Source organism: Aulostomus chinensis, chromosome 22 (genome assembly GCF_037954235.1).
Source record: "Aulostomus chinensis isolate RoL2024-O1b breed Wild chromosome 22, RoL_Achi_v1.0, whole genome shotgun sequence".
Taxonomy (NCBI): domain Eukaryota; kingdom Metazoa; phylum Chordata; class Actinopteri; order Syngnathiformes; family Aulostomidae; genus Aulostomus; species Aulostomus chinensis.
In genome coordinates this window covers 1,556,333-1,573,170 of record NC_141341.1, presented here as the reverse complement: position 1 = coordinate 1,573,170, position 16,838 = coordinate 1,556,333, and the positions used below count along the sequence as shown (strand labels likewise).

The window sequence follows — 16,838 nt, the reverse complement described above, 5'->3', positions numbered from 1 at the left end:
TCAGACTGACGTAAACAACAACAAACCAGTCGCCACACCAGGAAATCGTTTAGAGTTGCTCTTTACTGACAGCGTGACATCATGACAAACTCAAGGCCATTAAACCAGAACCTGTTTTCACACTCGTCCAGGGGCATGATGGGAACGTTCCAGAACCCAGTTAGCAACATCAGATTAGAGAGAACATTTATCACCTGGATTAAGAGTTTGATCCAATGTGGCTTCATCAGTTGACATCAACTTCCTGTATCAACCTGGTGAGAGACGACCAGCAGCGTTCAGCTGGGGAGCAGCAGGTCAGAGTCGCCGACCTCTCCTCCATCTGGATGACTTCGTTTCTTTTCCAGACAAAAACTTCAATGTTTCAGTTCAGTGAAACACACATCTTAATATTATGAAATCGTACATAGAACACTTCTTGATTAGCTAGTTGACGTCATGTGACACTTTGACCTTCTGGAATAAAATCCAGTTTCTCTCCACGGAGCCAAGTTAGCAGCCGACCAATCACGCGGTGGGCAGCTGCATCTTGTGACCCCGAAGCAAGCGAACGCTTGGCTGGCGTCAGCTTCTCAAACGGAAACACGGCAAAGACGTTGTTGATGTTTATTAGATCGATACGTGTGTGTGTGTGTGTGTGATTAACCTGACAACACACACTCAGCAGGAACCCGTCACAAAGTGGATTTTCTTACAAACACGTTGAACGTGGAAGCATCTGAATGACACGTCCATGGCGGCGCCACCCGTCCATCAGAAAGCGCTACAATTTGGCATTGAGCTGGACGGTTAGAGAGAGTGTGTGTGTGTGTGTGTGTGAGAGAGAGAGAGAGACGGGTTTGGTAGTTGAGGTGAGGATGGAGGCAACAATGACAGTCTATAAGAGGATGCAGTCAGAATCCTTGTCTCGCCTGCGGGCTCCACCCAGCTGTGACCCCTGACCTCTGACCTGGAAACATGACAGGACACCGTCACCATGACAACAGACTTCCAACTGGCAGATACTGACCGAAGGGTTAACATCTGAGGGGGCGACGGCCCGTCAGTGGGGCTCCAGAAGCGTCGTGTTACCTGCTGTGGCGCCTGCAGGGGCCCCTGCGGTGGCGGCGGCGTCTGCTGCTGCTGCTGGTACTCCTCCTGCTGCAGCTGGCGGGCAAGCTCCAGGTCACTGAGGGGCCCCGGGGCCCCGCCCTGCTGCTGCTGCAGGGACACCGCGACCAGGTAATCCTGAAACATGACACAAAACCCCTGTGAGCTCGGTGGTTCCAGGTCAGCCACTCTCACCTGCCGTCACTCACCTGGTCGATCTGTCTCTGCTGCTCCTGGGCTGACGGCGGCAGGTCGGCAGTGGGCGGAGCTCTCTGAGGAGGGTGGCACAGTCTGAAGTCGGAGTCACAGAAGTTTCCATCTCCCTCAACGTTGTGGAGCGACTCCCAGACCAGACCCTCCTCCTGCAGGAAGCCCTGGTCCGTGACCAGCAGGTACAGGTGACCCTGCCACCCACACAAACACAGTCAGCCAACGCCAAGATTGGTGACATCAGCAGTCATCTCGTAGTCGTGAACAGATGATCATTGATGACGCCGATGCTTCCGCCAGCTCCTCTGTGCTGTCTAGAGTTTCAGCTGTGTGGCTGCTACGTCTCACAGCTCATGAGGCTGGTCTAGAGTCAGTTAGCCACTGGCTGGCAAAGAGGACGGAGCCTGTGGCCACTACACAGCTAAACGAGCCAAATATCCGACAGACAGACGAAGGTGACAGATGCTCATGTTATGTGTGTGTGCGCGCCACCTTGTGTTTGATCATGGTACTGAAGTGGTTGTTTCTGAAGAACACCGAGATCTCTCCTTCCTTGGCTGTGGTGTTCAGCTCACACAGGCCGTGGTAGGACAGCTGCGTCGCTGTCGACTCCAGGAACTGCTCCGCTACCAGACCTGCACACGCGTGTTTTATCCTTTAGAACACATTTAGTGAGATTGAGCAGGCGTGTGTGTCTGTGTGTTGGTTTCACCTTCGCTGACTCGGCTGCTGTCAGCCGAGTGTTTGAAGTCAATGATTTTCTCCACCAGCTGATTGTAACTCAGTTTCCCCACTGATGCCACCATCTCTGGACTCTGCGCGCGCGCACACACACACACACACACACACACACACACACACACACACACACACACACACACACACACACACACACACACACACACAGTTTGAGGGAAGTTAGGTGAACGTGAGCATGAGCATTGCCTTTATCCTGGACAGTTGTTAGCATGAATGCTAACGATGTTTTGTTCATGTTAGCATCTTTGTCACCTGCGGGTCGACCAGCCAGCCGTGGTACAGCGGGATGTCCAGCAGGTCGAACACGATACACTCTGGCGTGTACTCGAAGTCCGTCACTCCTGTGAAACGAACGTTGACATCCAGGCCAGTGGAGAGTTTCGGCAGCACCGCCATGGCATCACTCATGTTCTGACACACACACACATTTATTTCTACATCCTATAAAATTGTACTTGTAGAACACTTTTTATACAAACAATATTACACAAGCAGCGTGTGTGTGTGTGTCTTTACCTGCTGGAAGTTCAGCTCCATCCCATCAGCCTTTTCTCTAGGTGTAACAGCCAGCACACACTCCCCTGGAACACAAATACAGACACACACACACACACACAGCTGTGATCATGTGACATTCTCAGGTATCACTGATCACCTGAGCAGGTTGAACAGGAAACAGAATCATCCTGGCTGAAGATGCACCGATTGATCGGACACAGACCAGAATCACTGGCCGGCCGGTCAGTGACGCGTCCCGATTCCTCGCCGGTCACTTGTTACCCGACTACGGCCTGACGTTGACGTGGCTGAATATTTGAATCAGCCAGAACTGGTGTCAGCAGGCCACAGCAACAACAAGATCAGACATGCAACAGGTCTCTAAAACTGACAGCTGATTGGCTGTGTGAAGTTACCCAGGTGAGCCATCAGGTCCTCGGTGGTGATGACTTCAGTCTGAGCAGGAAGCTTCGCCTGAACACACACACACACACAAGGTTATTTTTGTCATAGTTTAATAATTGTTTGATGCGTTGCTCGCCACCAGCATGGTCACCTTCCAGCGAAGGAAGAGCGTGTTCATGATGGCCAGCAGGGGGCAGGGTCCGTTCTCACTCTGCGTGATGATGGGCGTCTTCTTCTCCTTCCAGGTAATCCACTTCACCAGGTAATACACTGGCATGGATGGGGCAGTGTCTGGTGCTGTGGAGGCGGCGGGAGCAGCAGCAGCTGCGGAGGCAATGGCTCCCCCTGTGGCCAGCAGGAGGACTGCAGTCAGACACAGGAAGCAGCCGCAGACGAAGTCGGGCAAACAACCAGAACCAACAATCCATTAATGAGGCGACCAATCAGTGTCAAGAAACATCTCACCAGCAGCCTCTGGCGCCTCGTCCTCCTTCAGACTGGGGACGTCGGTGGACGGGGAGCAGCCCTCCACCCCCAGAGCCGAGTAGGACGAGGACAGACCGTCGTCCACATCCAGGGAGTTTCCGGCAGCTGTGAGACTGTCTGAGAGCTCCAGGCTGGGAATGGAGAAGGACGCCGAGTCGGTGGACTCGCGCTGGTCATCGGAACCACCCGCTGTCGCCATGGAGGAGCTTTCCTCCAGCTCCACCTCCAGACCTGCAGAACACCACAGACCAGGCTGAGGCCCCGAGGACGCCGGCACAGAAATCACCACCAAGACCAAAGCTGACGCGGGGCTTCCCCGGAGGAAGGAACTCCACACCCACTGAGCTCTCACATTCAAATATTTCATGGTGGAAAAAATTGTATTGAATGGCGCTGATGGCCTGTGGGGTCAGAGGTCACTGCAGTCATGCTTTAAGCGTGTGATGTTGGCGTGCTGATGCCCAAGCAGGCACTCACCTGACTCCCCTCTGTCCACGACGCCCTCAGGCTTGATGTGTGCAAGCAGAGCAGACAGAGACTCTTCTTCTATGGTTGTCATGGTCCCGGTTTCTGACGACACAGGTGACGTCTCCGGTGGCGTCTCCTCTTCCTTCAGGACGCCGGCGGACAGGGGACTGTTGGCGGTGCCATTGCTACTTGGCGCTTGGGATCCCCCTGTTGTCAAGGTTACCACGAGTTCTTTGGCGATGCCTCCTGCAGTGAGAGACGAGTCCTCGCTGTTGTGTTGGGTCAACATGGCGGCTGCTGTTGACTCTGAGCCGTCATCAGCCATGATCAGCTGACGTGTCAGAAGAACACAGAGCTGAACTCCTGCGGTTTGAGAGCAAGTGTAGAAAATAAATTAAGACACGGATGCCGTCATGTGACAATCACGCCTTGATGTGGGACGTTTGATACTGCCACTCCTCAGAGTTCAAAATCCAGGTTCGAGATCAGGTGTGGCGGCGGCGGCAAGCAACAGCTGGAGTTCCATTGTGATCCTGTCTCTCTCTCAGTACACAAAAATGACAAGAGTCTCAAAAACAACCACATCCAACTTCGTCTCCCCTTTTCAATTAAAAAGTGAATTCAAGGCCAGGGAGTGTCCTGCAAAGGTCCTCGCCGCTCCCACTGACAGGAAGTGGTCAGCAGGTCGCAGCTGTCAGCCTGTCACTCGTCATCTTCAGAGCAAACACGCAGCTGAGGAGAGACACAAGAGGACAAATCAGACTCAGGAATGCGTCAAGAACGTGACAGCAAAGCAGTTTCATGTCTAACGAAGCTCAAACAGAGGAAGACTAGCAGAGGTGCGTTAGAGGCGGAGACTCCTCCTCGCCGTCAGACAGCGTTAGGAAATCGTTCTGTAAATGTCCGTCAAACCTGCCATCTGATGGCGTCAGGTGACTCAGTCAGTGACTCTTCAGAGGTCAGACTCAAACTCTGTTTTACCGTTGGATATCTGGACTTTTTGTCCAAAAACACCGACCTTATGCACTGCGAGCGATGACGGGATGAACCCAGCAGAGGTCAGCGTGCTAACATCACCACGCTAATGCTAGCTGGGCTGAGGAAGCTGAACTACAGAGTCTTTGTTTAAACTGGAATAAATTACCAACCTGCAGGGACCAGAGAGCGTTGGGCCTGCATCAAAGGTCCCATTGACTGTTTACACCGATGCAGGATGTAAACAAACAACTACAAACCTGCTCTGACAGTGATACAAGAACACTGATGAGACAAACAGGTCCAGTTGGTTCTTCACTGGCTTGTCCTCAGAAGCGTGCTACCATACTGACCATCATAGCATCATAGAGATCACCATCGGTCCAGAATCACGAGTTCTGGGATGGGTGTGTGTGTGTGTGTGTGTGTGTGTGTGTGTGTGTGTATGTAAGCTACAGGAATAACAGGCTCATTAGCTAAGAAGGTATGCAACACATATACCAGCCTGACAAGTTCTTGTGTACCTCTATTTATCTGTTGAAGGAGCATAGCTAGGCTAGCAGAATCAGTCTTCCTCTGGTCTTTGTGTTAACCAGGTTATGCATGGGCAAGGCAAAAACAACTAAATAAATCAGACAAAAATCTGTATCCAAGGGTCCTCATGGCAGGCTGGACGCTCCTGTGACTCGCTATCACTCACAAAGTGGTATTGCAACTCTGTGCGGACCAGAACAGCTTTACTTCTGGAATGTAAACTCACACACAGCTCCTTTAAATCTCCTTTCCTGTGGACAGCAGAAGAAGTTCAGCTATTACTCTGTTGTGGGTAAAAACTTCAGTGTCTAAAGGTCCTCCAGCTCGCTCAGTTCACCTGTCACACGTCACCACCGGTAACCTCCACACGTCACCGCGGGAATAAACCAGTCTGAGCATCTCCAAGCACATGTAGTGACCGGGAGGAGAGAGGCAGCTCGGGTGAGTCATTCTACGGTCGCAGAAATGCTGCACAGTCACAACAACCTGAGCTGAACACGCAGCGTCACTCTGATGAAACCGGTTCCAGTGAGAAAACGAGCCGGTACCGGTTAGTCCAGGGACTCACCCCTTCACCCCAACACTCATCTCAGCAGAAAGCTAAGCAATAAGCAGCTTAGAACCGCGAAAGTCACTGGGTTAGCGTTAGCACACACGATGCTAGCTCCCAAGCTAACTTAGCCAAGTTAGCTTTTGTTCCTCTGGAAGAAGTAAAATTCTTCGCTGATTAGGATTCAGAAGCGTCACCGGGACGAAACCGCCAGGTGATTCACGCACACCTCAACCTGGCAGGTTTGAGAAGGAAATCACGAGCTGCTCACCAGCACCGGGTCCGGGTTCGGCATCTGCGCTGACACTCATGCTAGCTGTTTACTTTCGAGCGAGGCGCACGAAGGCCACGCCCACTACCGGGTACGCGCAGCCACCGGTGACGTTTTCCGGTCAACTTCCGACTACTGTTCGCGGACTTAGGTTGTAGACACACGCCGTGGCGCCCTGTGTGCAGTGCTGCCTGTTCGTCTCTGGCTCCGTCTCAGCCGCTGCTCGGTGACAGACATGCAAACGGGAGTACAGCTGCCGGGCACTGACGTCCGGAGCCGCCAGGGGCCTCATGCGTTTCACGCCATTTGATTATTGTGCGGAACCTAAAACCCGTTGATTAAATTGTGTGTATTGTTGTGAGCACACGTTCACGACACCACACAACAACACAATGAAACACACGGAAGACAGTGACTCGTGTGTTGTTTTATTTTGTTGCTAAATGTTGCCGTTCGCTTCCGGTCCATTAGGTGGCGGTAATATGAGCTGGACTTTCAACCGCCAGTAAACACCGAAGAAGAAGAAGAAGCGCACGTCCCGGGCTGCGGGCTCAGTCCTGAAGCTTCCTGGAGTCCCGCTGGTCCGCTCGGTGTGGACGTTGTTGTTCCATGAAGGACGAAGTTTGTTTTGTAGCCTCGTCGGTGATTTAGCGAAGTGAATCTAAAGCTAACAAGCTCCTCCGACTGAACGTGAGGAGGGGGCGTGGGGTGAGGGTGAAGGTGGGCAGCCATGGACTGGGTTCGGGTCCCTCCACCGCCCATCTTCGATGTGACACAGCCAGAGGAGTGGCCCAGGTGGATCGAGAGGTTCGAGAGGTTCCGGGTCGCTTCTGGTCTGGACTCCCGGGCGGACGAGGAGCAGGTGAGGACACTGGTCCTCGCGCTGGGAGCCGCAGCTGAGGACGTGATGGGCTCCCTTCACCTGGCGGCGGAGGAGGTTAGCAAGTACCCGACAGTTGTGGCTAGACTGCAAGAACACTTCCTGGTTCGGAGGAACGTGGTTCTGGAACGAGCCAAGTTCAACCGGAGACGGCAGGAAGCGGGAGAGACGGTGGACGGTTTCATCACGGCCCTGCACCGCCTGTCCGAGCACTGCGGCTACGGAGACGCCCTCAACGAGATGATCCGGGACCGGTTCGTGGTGGGTTTGAGAGACAAACAGCTGTCTGAGCTGCTCCAAAGGGACCCGGACCTGACCCTGGAGACTGCGGTGACCCGGGTCCGCCAGAGCGAACCATCGACACAGCAGCGCCAGGGGGCGCCGAGGAGCATCTGTGACGCGGAGGAGGCGCCTTTTGAGGAGGCAGCACCGTATGAGGAGGACTGTGATGGCGCCACAGACACAGGTGAGCCCAGGTGGACTTGGCTATCATGTGCTGACCGCCAGTCTTTGCTCAATTATCTGATATTTTGCTTTCAACCTTTGACCAACTGGCACAAATCAATCACTTGTCTGCCAAAAACACAGTAGACACCAGTACCACCACCACCTCTCTCCCAGTGGCAATAAAACTAATTAAATGTGGCAGCTGTGGCGAGGCCTCTGGACGGCGTCCCAGCAGCTGAACCAACACAGTAGCAGCTTTGACTTTCTGCAGTATTTGATAAAGTTTAAGATAAAAAATAAAAAATTTACGCAGGAAAAAAATTGATATTTTTGCCTCCATCTTTTATTTTGAAAGTACTGTGCTCATGTGCTGCTAACATTCTCAAACCAAACATTTTGTTCTTATTCAGGGGCGTACACGTCCAGTTACCCAGAATCCCCTGGGAGTGGCGGCTCTGAGCAGCAGGACTGTGAGGATGCGGAGCAGGAGGAAGACGACGGTGGTGACTCCCAGCAGCCTCCAGAGAGCAGTGCAGAGAAAGGAGGGAGCCCAGATGGCGAGCTGAGGGCGCCGCCTGGCAAGAGCCTGAAGAAGGCGTACAAGTGCGAGGTGTGTTTGAAGAGCTTCGACCGTCCCTGTCGCCTGCGAATCCATCAGAGGAACCACACGGGGGAAAAACCTTTCGAGTGTCCCGACTGCGACAAATGCTTCAAGAGTAAATCTCTCCTGTCGGCGCATCGGAGGAGTCACGGTGGCGAGCGGCGCTTCTGCTGCCACGAGTGTGGAAAGTGTTTCATTCATAAACAGGCGCTGGTGGAGCACATGAGGACGCACAGCGGCGAGAGGCCCTTCAGCTGTCAGCTCTGCAGCCTGCGCTTCTTTGCCAAGAGCCACCTGAACCGCCACGTGCTCACCCACACAGGTGAGCGGCGGCATCAGTGTGTTGAGTGCGGGAAGTGTTTCCAGAGGAAGGAGTACCTTAGCAGCCACATGAGGACGCACAGCGGCGAGAGGCCATTCAGCTGCATTGACTGCGGCCGTAGCTACAGCGAGCGAGGGCGCATGCTGCGGCACTTGAGGACGCACACTGGGGACAGCAAACGTCACGCCTGCTCCGTTTGCGGGCAGCGCGTGGTGTCAGCCAATCACCTGCAGAGACACATGCAGACGCACAGCGGCGAGCAGCCCCACTGCTGCCCCGACTGCGGCAAACGATTCGCACGCAAAGACAAAATGAGGGAGCACATGAGAATCCACACAGGAGAGAAACCGTACCAGTGCTCGCAGTGCCAGCAGAGCTTCAGGTGGAAGGCGGCGCTCAACACTCACGCTAAGAAGCACCAAGCGCTCGAACTGGAAGAACTGACGGACTGAGCCGGATGACGGGCCCGTTTGTTCACGCAGAGACCCTGCAGCCCCCCGGGTGGTGGATCTTAAAATGGCTGTGACTCAGACGCCATGTTGAGGACAGTCAAGTCTGAACCGGCGAGGCTTGTTTCCGTGTCTCTACTCCTGTAGTTGACTTTAACTGTGGGATCAATCTGATTGGCTGACTCATCAACTGACTCTGTGGGTTTACTTTCCTCATCAAACTGCATTTCCAGCCGCGTGTGTTGAACCGCCGTCATGTTTGTGTCTGGGACGGGTTTCATCTTGCTGGTGATGAACCTGCTGAGGTGGAAATAAAACATCAGAACCTGTCAAACCGTGTTTTTAATTTGGTCACACCCACAAACATGTCAGAAGAATAAACACCCCCACATCAGCTTGTGCAATCGTGTGCGCGTGCAGCAGGTAGGGGCATGCATGTTTCCAACCTTAGGCCTCTGATTGTACAGTTCTAGTTGCCACGGTAGCAAGGCCAGGCCTCTACGGTGGCCACGCCCCACTATCCTGCCAGTGAGTTCAGAGAGACAGGTGAGGTGTCAGAGTCCACTCCATCGACTCATAAAAAGCTGCCGTGACGATGTCATCAGGTTAGTCTTCTGGTGTGACGCGTCTCGCTCCTGTTCGTCCTGAAGCTGCCTCACCTGTATGCCGCCGCCGAGTCTCACCGGTGAGTCGTTAGTAGTTTGTACTCCAAATATTTTTGAAACTGTCGTTCAGTTGTGTTCAACCTCTGTCCTTTGTCTACTTCTGTCAGATAAGAGAAGTTTAAGGAAAGGTCACCTGGACAGCGTGATAAGTCAAGATTGTTCTCAATGTGAGCAAACAAGTCTGGTGTGTTGCTACGGTTACGTGTTCAAGGCCAGTTACTGTCTTTATCAGAGTACATTTCCTGAATACACACATGTTCAGTGTGTAAGAGAGACTTCAGTTAACTCATTTGTCTCTTTTTTTAACTTAGCATAGCATAGTAAATTAGCTTCAAGGTTCTGTCTTAATGATCTTCAACTCTGGAAGAATTAAAAATGGCCTCCAAAATTCTGATTCACTCTTTTTTAAGTGGAAACGTGCCAAAAAAAGGTCTGAATTCGCGCAACAAAAGAAACTTTCGTGGTCATTGCTCATGTCCTCGTGTGTTTGTGCAGGTTTCCTGTGGCCAAGATGTCCGACAGTGGAAGACGTCCGACCTCCAGTGCTGGTGGTTCCCCAACACAGTCGGATGATCCAACAGGTCCTAAACTGCCATCTGCTGAAAGTTGCCCTACTGTAGCTAGAAAATGTTGAACGATAATTCTGGTGATGATCTCAGTTTTTATAATTCTTCAGTTCATGATCCTGTTGTGGTCGTTGCTAAATCCTGCTGCCGTTTCCTCCTCAGGAACCACCCAGCAATTAGCCAATGGTGTATCAAGTACTGGTTTGTACAACTTGGAACGACAGCTGTATGGCCTAAATGACTTCCAACTAGCTAACTTCATGAAGTAGTTCAGACAAGCTAACTGTAGAAACTAGCAATCTGTAAATCCTACAATGTACTCCTAAATAGGATCTATATTATGTACTTAAAAGCAGCTCAGTAGTACATAGCAGAAATTAAATGTGTAAGTACTGGTACCATACTAACTTACTGCAACAGCAACTAGCTAACTGTAAGTAAAGTAGTTCAAACCAGCAAAAACTATACAAACTGGCCTACAAAGTAAGTCAAGCAAACTAACTATATGGAGCAGTTCAGAGTAGCTAAGAATATAAACTAGTAGAAACGGGTAACGTGTAGAGCCAACGAAGTACTTCACACCAGCAAATGTTTTGAAGTAGCTTGTAAACTGTGAATACAGTAGTTTATGCTCTCTAGCTAGCAACTCAACCACAGGAAGAAGCTCACAACAACCTGCCGTCTACACACTGATGCTACGTCAACAAGCTAACGGTGTCTTGTCACGTCTAAGAGAATCTCAGTCATCTTTTACTGCATCGGCTCCGTGTTTACTGTCATACTTAAACCGCATGAGGCTGACAGTATTTGTGTACTTCTGTGATTCTTGTGAGTGAGCAACCGTAGAACCCTGGCGTACCTGCTGACAGGTGCGTCACCTGAGTCAGATGAGACTTGTTTCTCATGTTTGCCTCCTCTGTCCTGAAGATAAAGAAGGTGTGAACGACCAAACGGAGGGCGAGGGCCATCTCACGGAGAGCGAGGGCCATCACAAAGACGGCGAGGGCCGTCACATGGAGAGCGAGGGCAATCACACGGAGAGCGAGGGCCATCACAAAGACAGCGAGGGCCATCACACGGAGAGCGAGGGCCATCACAAGGAGAGCGAGGGCCATCACAAAGACGGCGAGGGCCATCACAAAGACGGCGAGGGCCATCACACGGAGAGCGAGGGCCATCGCAAAGACGGCGAGGGCCATCACACGGAGAGCGAGGGCCATCACACGGAGAGCGAGGGTCACACGGAGAGTGAGGGCCATCACAAAGACGGCGAGGGCCATCACACGGAGAGCGAGGGCCATCACACAGAGAGCGAGGGCCATCACAAAGACGGCGAGGGCCATCACACGGAGAGCGAGGGTCACACGGAGAGTGAGGGCCATCACAAAGACGGCGAGGGCCATCACACGGAGAGCGAGGGCCATCACAAAGACGGCGAGGGCCATCACAAAGACGGCGAGGGCCATCACACGGAGAGCGAGGGCCATCACAAAGACGGCGAGGGCCACCAGAAGGAGGGCGAGGCGGGTGAGGAAGGCTCACCCAACTTCGTCATTTGTCTCCTTCTTCGTCTTCTCTCTGACTTCCTGACTTCCTGTCTTCAGCTGCGGCTGCCGATGAGCAGAGACCAGGGACGCCCTCCAGAGTCCGTCCAGGTGCAGAGACTCTCCTCCATTATTTGGACACCAATATACCACCAAAAAAAAGATCTGAAAATAAATTTAAACACACCTGTAAAATTAGAGGATAAACAAAAAAGAAGCAGAACAACAAACAAGTAAACACGACTTCGCCAGAAGAAAACCGAGAGAAGAAGTCGTCTGACTCGGTTTGCTGTGTGATGTTTTGGACTTCAGGGCCTCGTTCAGCCACGCCCCTCTCCTCCAAAGGCAGAGGAATATCCACTTAAAATCCAAAAAGATCATTATTGAATGCATTACAGGCCTTTTATTAAGTAAACGATCTGATGCTATTAACTCTGTGATGTCACTTCCTGCCCCCAGCCCCCCCTGGCAGCCTGGCCCTGTCGGGGTCACGACCCCGGAGGAAGAAGGTTCTGGTGGCTCCAGCCCTCAGCCTGTCTTTAGGTATTTAGTAGAGAACCCAGATCTTCTCTCTGATCCATCTTATGACCAATCACAGGAGGCCACGCCCACTTCACCGTTCTTGTTTGTGTGCTGACGCTTGACTAACATCATCCGTCGAATCCGTCTGTCGTTCTGTTCAGACCACAGTGAGTCGGACTTCCCCTCGGCCTTCCTCTCCCCGACACCTGACGACGAGGAAGACGTGGCGCTGGACTTTGACTTAGATGCCATGGAAACGCCCTCTGACAGCGAGTCACTCCGCTTCCCCACCTACGACCTGGACTTGGAGGGTGAGAGGTCAAAAAGCCTGGCCGTCGTGTGATGTCATCATTGATTCCCCAAACATCTGCTGACATCACTGGACTTGTTCTCCCAGATGACCTGCTGCGTCTTGGTGTGGCGTCGCGGCGTAGCAGAGCGTTCGACCCCGGTCTTGGTTCCTGCTCTGGTGCTCCGGTGTCAGACCAGACTGGACTGGGAGCTGTGGACCACGAGGACACGGTGGACAGCCAGGGCACCAGGTGGCGTTGTTTCTCAACTGGGGACCTGCTTAAGGAGACCCGGGTCAACATGAGCGTGGTGGAGCCGTTCCTCAGGGTGCTGTCACATGGAGGTACGAGGTCATCTGGAACATGACAATGGTGTGATGTCACACATCTTGATTCACGTCTGTCCCTCTTCTATCAGGTTACTATGGAGACGGCATGAACGACATAATTGTGTTTTCCTCCTGTTACCTGCCGGAGAACCACCTGGAGAACTACCAGTACGTGATGGACAACCTGTTCAGGTGACGCTGGTTTGAAGTTCTTGATGATGACGGTTCCTGAGAACTGAGAACAGAGGAACACAAATTTGTTTACTTCTGAGAAAAGTGGTTTTGAGTTTATTGAGTCAAAATGGAGTCAAAATAGAAATAACTCATAAATATGGAGGTCACAAACCGCCATCGTCGTACAGAATAAAGGAAAGTGTTGGAAGGAACAAGTGTCAAAATAAAAGCCTTAATTATGAAGTAAATCCGTGGGTTCATCTGACAACAAATGTTTGTTTATGTCATCAACCCCCAAGCAAAAGTCATAAATCATCGATGTAAGCAGCCTTACTGAGTCAAAGTTCCATCCAGTCAAACCCCAGCTGGCGTGTTCATGGTGACCTCTGACCTCCCTTGGTGGTCAGTGTCATGATCCGTGTGTGTGCGTGTGCTGCAGGTATGTGGTGGGAACGCTGGAGCTGATGGTGGCGGAGAACTACGTCATCATCTATCTGTGTGCCGGAGGACAGAAGGACAAACTGCCGGGAATCGGCTGGCTGAGGGAGTGCTACACAACCATCGCCTGGCGGTGAGTCGCCGCGCCACCGCCACCTGCAGGACTTGGTCCTTCTATCCTTCTCCTCTCTGGTGCCAGGTGTGATGTCAACCTGCTTCCAGCAGGAGGTGCCAGAGCTTCACCAATGAACACCTCCAATTTAGACACGATCGTTACATCAAGTTATTAATTAATCAATGACAGATTTTGTTTTTGATTCTTCTGGATGGTGTGTGTGTGTGTGTGTGTGTGTAGGTTGAGGAAGAACCTGAAGGGTCTGTACCTGGTTCATCCCACCTGGACCATCAAAGCTCTGGTCACTATCATCAAGCCTTTCATCAGGTAGCTTCTCCCCCTCCTCACACACCTGTAGACAGGACCGGGATGAACCCTAACCTCCTCCTCCTCCTCAGCTCCAAGTTCAGCAGGAAGCTCCAGTTTGTCGACACCCTCCAGAGCCTCTCTCACTTCATCCCTACTGAGCACGTGCAGATCCCAGACTGCGTCAGACAGTGAGTGACATCACACTGGTGTCCTGTCCAGCTGAGAAATGGATGATGTCATCTTGATGTCATTTCTGCAGGTACGACCAGAACCTCTCTGGCTGAGGAGGACGATCGAGTCTCTCTCTCTCTCTCTCTCTCTCTCTCTCTCTCTCTCTCTCTCTCTCGACTTTTGAAGAAAAGTTCCACTTTCAAATTCATGGTTGAATCCAGACATTGAATGAAGGCTACGAGGTTCCCAGCCAGGCACCCAGGTTCCAAGGTGGTCTCTCATCAAGGGGGCTGCTGGTTCAGGTCCATGTGTTGCGCCTGTCTTGTTGGGGCGTGTCTGCTGGTGGGAAGCTGGATGAGGGGGTGTCCTGGTCGCTGCCTCCTCTGGTCTGGACCAGGTGGGGAGGTGCGGGGCAATGGCGGGATTCTCTCGCGTTTCACTTCCTGCTGGTCAAACCGCTTGTCATCAGGTGAGAAGACGCACCTGATGACTCCACACGTGAGAGAAGAAGCATGCGACAGCCATGTGGCAGGGGGCGGAGCAACGACAATGACGTGAGGACAGAAAAAAGGTTCAAAATATGAAAAGTTTCCTCGCAGACGGCTGGACAGGAGGCATCGTGTCAAGAACCCACTCAGCACGATCGACTCCCCTCTGCCATTTTGTTTGAGATCAAAGGGGAAGTTCACCCAAAAATGGAAGTTCCTTCGGGATCAAGATTTGAAAACAAGTCATCGTGTCGAGACTTCAGGTCAACTGATTGACTTCAGACAGGAGGGATATGGAGGTCTTGTGATTTGATTTTGTTGGCGAGGTCTTTAATGATGGGCTCTCTGTTTTGGGGTGGATTCCTGTCATGTCCTGATGGTCAGTCTGATGTCATTGCGCCTGTTCAGGCCTGAGAGCGGCCATGCTTGTAAGTACTGTTCGTCTTTCTTTTTTTAACGCTGTTGTCCAGAGATCTGATGGAATCTCTTCTGTAACAACATTAAACCAACTCGCCACAAGTCACATGACAGTTTGGGATTTGTTGAAGGAATGTGGTCACTTTTAGGGAAAGTCTCTCATTGTCCGCCGTCTCCAGAGCCGGATGGATGGCCGCACTTGATGGCTTCCCCTAAAATGCCGGTGTTTTACTTTTAAAGTTTAAATAGCAGTCGATTTACTATCAAGTGACGTGGAATGTGTCACAAAATAAGTCTGCTTTCCTGCCGTAGAGCATCATCGTGTCACATCTGAGTTTTAAGCACCTGTGACCTGCAAACAGCTTTGTGTGTGTGTGTGTGTGTGAGTGTGTGTGTGTGAGAGAGAGAGAGAGAGAGGAAACACTGCAGTCATTCATAACCAACAGGAAAACAGACGTGTGTGTGTTTGTCTGGTGTGTATGAGCCGAGTCAGGAAATGGAGCCTGACGGGAAGGAAGTGGGGTCTGGAGAGGAAACCCCATAAACAGGAACCCACAACAGAATCATTCTCAATTGTTCTTCACACCAGACGCAGACCGTTAGCTGTTCAGCTACGATCTGCTAGCATGCTGATAAATGTAGTGCCATTTTTTTTTTTTTTTTTTTTTTGCTTCAATGTGCCCATGTGACGCTACTCAGCTTCTTACAGCTTCTTACAGCTTCAGTCCCCTGGAATACTTTTGAACAAGATATTAAATCCAGTTTATGATGTTGATATAACAGAAACTATTCGTGTTTTGGTTTTATATTCCAGAGGTGTCAGTCACAAGACTTCTCAGCTCCCTGAGTTTGCTTTGTTTCTGTTCGGAGGAGAGAAGAGTGAGTTGAGTTCAGGCAGTTTCACAAACGCAGAAAGGAGGCAGCTCTCATGTCTGGTCCCCACAAAGCAGCTAACATTAGCAACATGAACCAAAGGACAGCTTCCTAATGTTACGTTAGTCGTTACGTTAGCATGTTGCTATGTGAGGAAACCAACTGAGTGCTGCTAGTGAGTCATTCACTTCATGACTTGTGTTCATGTTTAAAGACACACACATACACACACACACACACACACACACAGTGTTTGCAAGTGTGTTTAACTGTTGCGTCTCCAAATGGAACCAAACTCTGACCACATGAAAACATTTTCCGGGATCTTGTTACACCAAAGTTCTGCTGACTTCAACTCCATTGAACACTTTCTATCTTCCTTCCTTGATTTTTTTATTTCACTGCTAAACTCAACTGACCCTAGACCAGGACCAACGTGACCCTGAAGGGTCCTGAACGTCCTCACATCCCAGGTCCTAACAGGGCATGTTGTCCTCACAAAGAGTGCTCTAATATAACACACACACACACACACACACAGATGAAAAGTGTGTGTACACATTTGGTTTGTAACAAGCCACCAGTGACCACATCATTTCCTCCTCTGTCTCCATGACAACGCTCACAGGCTCAGGTTTCCATCACTTCAGAGGACATTCAGTTGATTAACAATCATTTCCTGGATCTTAATCATAACTTTTAAAGTTCAACGATTCGTGTCACAGGAAATATTGCTCACACAATGTGATTCATTGAAACACACACATTTTTCGTTTACATATATAAATAGTTGTAGGGACATTAATTGACCTTAACCTTAGACCAGAGCATACCACCTGGTTGTAACCGGTCCTCACACAGATAGCTGTACCAAAACACACACACACACTCAGTGGTCCTACAGCTGCTTGTAATAAAGCACGATGCTGACGTGTCGGGGGGGGGGGGGGCTGGGTTTCCACACGCTGCAGGTCTGACGAGGGTTTAACAGAT

At 51.3% G+C, this 16,838-nt stretch overlaps 2 protein-coding genes across 5 annotated transcripts; one reads left to right on the top strand and one right to left on the bottom strand.

Annotated features, from left to right (window-relative positions):
• Positions 1 to 45: 45 nt before the first annotated feature.
• mindy1 (MINDY lysine 48 deubiquitinase 1) lies at positions 46 to 6,466 on the bottom strand. Its single transcript, XM_086193368.1, has 12 exons — positions 6,246 to 6,466; positions 3,925 to 4,647; positions 3,427 to 3,678; positions 3,113 to 3,306; positions 2,973 to 3,030; positions 2,575 to 2,639; positions 2,311 to 2,469; positions 2,012 to 2,114; positions 1,792 to 1,934; positions 1,299 to 1,493; positions 1,072 to 1,227; positions 46 to 949 (listed from the first exon to the last, which is right to left on the bottom strand). The coding sequence occupies exons 2-12, from the start codon at positions 4,238 to 4,240 to the stop codon at positions 878 to 880; spliced, it is 1,713 nt and encodes a 570-aa protein (XP_086049494.1). The 5' UTR covers positions 4,241 to 4,647; positions 6,246 to 6,466; the 3' UTR covers positions 46 to 877.
• On the top strand, positions 5,739 to 16,781 carry LOC147240238 (bcl-2/adenovirus E1B 19 kDa-interacting protein 2-like protein). Of its 4 annotated transcripts, none has more exons than XM_086193372.1 (13): positions 8,955 to 9,629; positions 9,717 to 9,776; positions 10,105 to 10,190; positions 11,103 to 11,702; positions 11,780 to 11,830; positions 12,179 to 12,262; positions 12,403 to 12,552; positions 12,639 to 12,875; positions 12,950 to 13,052; positions 13,474 to 13,605; positions 13,828 to 13,914; positions 13,986 to 14,084; positions 14,156 to 16,781. In XM_086193372.1, coding segments are annotated over exons 2-13 (1,656 nt in total). In that variant the 5' UTR covers positions 8,955 to 9,629; positions 9,717 to 9,774; the 3' UTR covers positions 14,181 to 16,781. The 4 variants fall into 4 exon arrangements, 3 of the variants coding, with proteins under 3 accessions (XP_086049498.1, XP_086049501.1, XP_086049499.1); XM_086193375.1 differs by having other exon boundaries at positions 9,717 to 9,820; XM_086193373.1 differs by lacking the exon at positions 9,717 to 9,776.
• Positions 16,782 to 16,838: the final 57 nt, after the last annotated feature.